This window comes from Bactrocera latifrons, unplaced genomic scaffold, assembly GCF_001853355.1.
Source record: "Bactrocera latifrons isolate USDA-ARS-PBARC rearing strain unplaced genomic scaffold, ASM185335v1 scaffold_8, whole genome shotgun sequence".
Taxonomy (NCBI): Eukaryota; Metazoa; Arthropoda; class Insecta; order Diptera; family Tephritidae; genus Bactrocera; species Bactrocera latifrons.
Window position 1 is genome coordinate 148,128 of NW_017537489.1, and position 3,235 is coordinate 151,362.

The following is a 3,235-nucleotide window of genomic DNA, read 5'->3' on the forward strand; positions in this document are numbered from 1 at the left end:
GGATTTCTATCCGAAGCATTACTACAATCTCAGAAGTAATCATTCAAAGCGGACGACTATAGCATATAGCTGCCATACAAAGTGACCCAACAAAATCGAGATAAAAATCTAACTGCCGGTTTCCAAACAAGCTAGCGATTTCTTTATACCCTTTTATGTTATAMTAAATGCACATGTAAAGGGTATTATAACTGCGGTGCAGTTAAAGCTAAAGTTTTTTCTCATTTCAAACATATTCTTATTTGCTAATGAAAAGCGAAAGTTTTCGCCAATACGCTTATTAATAATTCACAAGAAAATCTCGTCTTAATTGTGTCAACTTCTTTCAAACAATAATAAAATAAATATAAAGGCAGCAATACAAATAGCACTTTCACGCCACAGAACAACAGAAGCAGCGAGTTTCGACTGCGACTGCAAGTTCGTTGCTTAAGTCTTTTGTTAAAAAGCATGAGTGGAAAAATRAACATTTTTACCATATGTACATGTATTCAGCGACTATTTTCGAGCTTGTGGCATTGAAACCGYTTGAGACTGGCGCTGCCGGTTGGGAAATGTTATTTTTGCACATTTAATTGGCGTTTTGGGTCAACGAAGGTTACTAGCTGCTGAACTGTAATTTATTTGCTGACAACTAGCGCCGAATTTGTTAATAATTTTGTTTACTTTTGTTTGTGTCACTTTAAACCATTTTCAAATGCAAATTTGTGTGTATAATATTTATTTTYAATTACAAACTACTTTTCAGGCAAGTGCCGCTTGTGGGTCAACAATGAGCGCTCACTACTCGCGGTATTCAAGTAAAGCTGTCCGTGGGTGGCAAGGGTACACACAATGTTGTAAATGAGAGATCGCAAACTGTGCGTTGATTTTGCTGGTTTTTTATGGTAGCATTTTTTGTTGTCAATATATTGGGTAGTCGAAAAARTCTTTTCGTATTTTGCCAATATCATGGATATTATATTATTGGTTCATAAAAGTTCATTTTAAAGGAAAAAATATAWGTTGAAGTTTGATTAGAAATACGAAAAGGCTTTTTCGACTTTTATTAATMTCTTTTCTGTCATAAGCACTACTTACCAACACTTAGTAGCAAATAGCTTGTGGCGAAACGCATTTTGTCTAATACGCTCAGCGTTTCGGCGCCGTTTTGTGCAATTTATTGTCAGCTCTTGTTGAAAAATAGTTTTTTTTATGTTTATTTCTTTTTAAATTTTTTATTTTTTATTTTTTTTTTTTTTTTTTTTTTTTTTTTTTGTCGAGCTTTGGGTTTTTAGCGGTGACTAACGTGTTTAATAATGAGTTTTTAGTGCCGGAAGTGTTGTGAGATTTTCGCACTTTGGCGTTTCGGAAATCCTGCAACTGGTTGCCGTTGTTGCTGGGTACTTCCAAGCTACGTCAATTTCGAAACACTTATATGTTGCAATTGCTGGCAGTGTGTCTGTACGCTCGGCTTGTCGGTTGGCCTGTTAATTGGCCATGAATACCTGACACTTGGCAACTACCGCACGAAAGCGCGCTTCAAGGCCTTCATGTGACGTGTTTGTTGTTCGAAACGTCTTGTTGCTGGCAACGAAAATGAAAGTGTTGCGCAGCTAAATTTAACTACTCTTATACGGCGATTTGCACATTAAGATTTTGTTGTAATAATTTATGATTTTATGCACTTGTTGTTCGATTGTTTGTGTTGCTAGTAAATGTAGCTATTTGACCAATGATTAACTTTGTTGATTAACTCGCTACAATTGTGTTTTATTTCGCAGACGTTTGTTTCATAGTAATTGTTGTTGGTATTATTGGTTAAATACACCGCAGCAGCAAGACGCAAATAAGCATTTCAGCTTATTACAGCATCACATTTGTTGTTTTRTTTGTTATTGCTATTTTTCTCCAACAATTAAGCGCGCTCAACACACGCTACAACTTACAGCAAATATTAGTTTCACTTTCGTTTTGCAGTAAACTTTTGCAAAATCAACAATAACAACAACAATAAGTGTTATTATTATAATTTCTACGGTAATTTATCACAAYTTCTGCGCCGCCACTCGCTTTCGTTATTCCACGTTATAGTTTGCGAGTGTATGTATACACATACTTATGTATTTGTATGGTATTTAATGTCGCAATCCGTTATATTAAAAATTCAAAATCCAAACAATTTTCACGCCGAAATTTCAACACAGACACTTCACCACTTCAATATTGCTTGCTTTGGCATGCATTTACCCACACTTAGCTGTAAATCTGATTTAAATACAATATGCTTTTGGCTTGCATGTATTTTCCATGGCAAATGTCCTCGCACTCGGTTCGTCGTTTTGGAGCTTTTAGCGCGCGCCACGTACACCTTCTGTTGCCGCTTGTTGCACTTCACCAACTGAATTGTGCCGTAAAAATAATTTGTGTTTTGTCGTTRTGCCGTTGTCTGCCGAGTTGCTGCCATGTATTGTATTTGTTGTTGTTGTTGCCTTGCTTTTCGGTTTGGGTTTTGGGTTTTGTGCGCGTGTGCACACGTCAGTTGCGCATGCGCTTGTGACGTTGAGCCATTGCTTACCGCGCTGCGTCGTCGCGAACGCTGAAGTTGTTGAGCTAAAGTGGCTGCCAGCATTGCTATTGTTTGTTTCTGGCAAACTAATGCTGCTAATAATAACAGCGTGTCTATTATATGTCGTACAGTGGAATATTTTGTATAAATTTCACATCAATTTTGATTTTATTTCTGTGCCTGCTCAAGACGGAAACTTCAGGATCAAACGCCGAAAAGTTCATCAAAAAAAAGGAAAGTCAGAAAATTAATTTTTTTTCAAATTCCATACGGCATTTACGTCATCAATATGAGAGTAGGAGACAAAGAGGTACCAAGATTAGTACATTGAGTCGACTATGAGCACTGGTCGGAAATAAGCAATTTTCAAAATTATTATCGCTTGAAATAAGTAGATAAATCTTTAACGATGATTTTTATTAATTAACCGTAATCCGGTRACATTAGTGGACTTAATTTTTCAGTGGCTAAGAGAAAACTTTATATCTCGGTTCATATTTAGAAATTGTGAAAAATTTTCGTCATCTTCTGATTTGCTTTTCTTTTTTTCATGAAAGCTTTAAGTAGCATTTTTTGGTTTCTATTTTTTTAAAGTACGGTTATAATATAGTTTTTCAATAAATATATTATTTTTATTTAATGTTTTTAATAAAAATAAATATATATTAATTTTTAATAAACATATTA

The 3,235-nt window shown here is 35.1% G+C and overlaps 1 protein-coding gene across 1 annotated transcript in view; it reads right to left on the bottom strand.

Moving 5' to 3' along the window:
• The window catches only part of LOC108976684 (proclotting enzyme), a 15,059-nt gene extending 12,650 nt beyond the window's left edge, over window positions 1–2,409 (bottom strand). The window contains exon 1 of the mRNA XM_018945929.1: window positions 1,081–2,409. Coding sequence (XP_018801474.1) covers window positions 1,081–1,117 — 37 coding nt within the window. The 5' untranslated portion in view covers window positions 1,118–2,409. The remainder of the gene's footprint in view (window positions 1–1,080) is intronic.
• Between the last annotated feature and the right edge of the window lie 826 nt (window positions 2,410–3,235).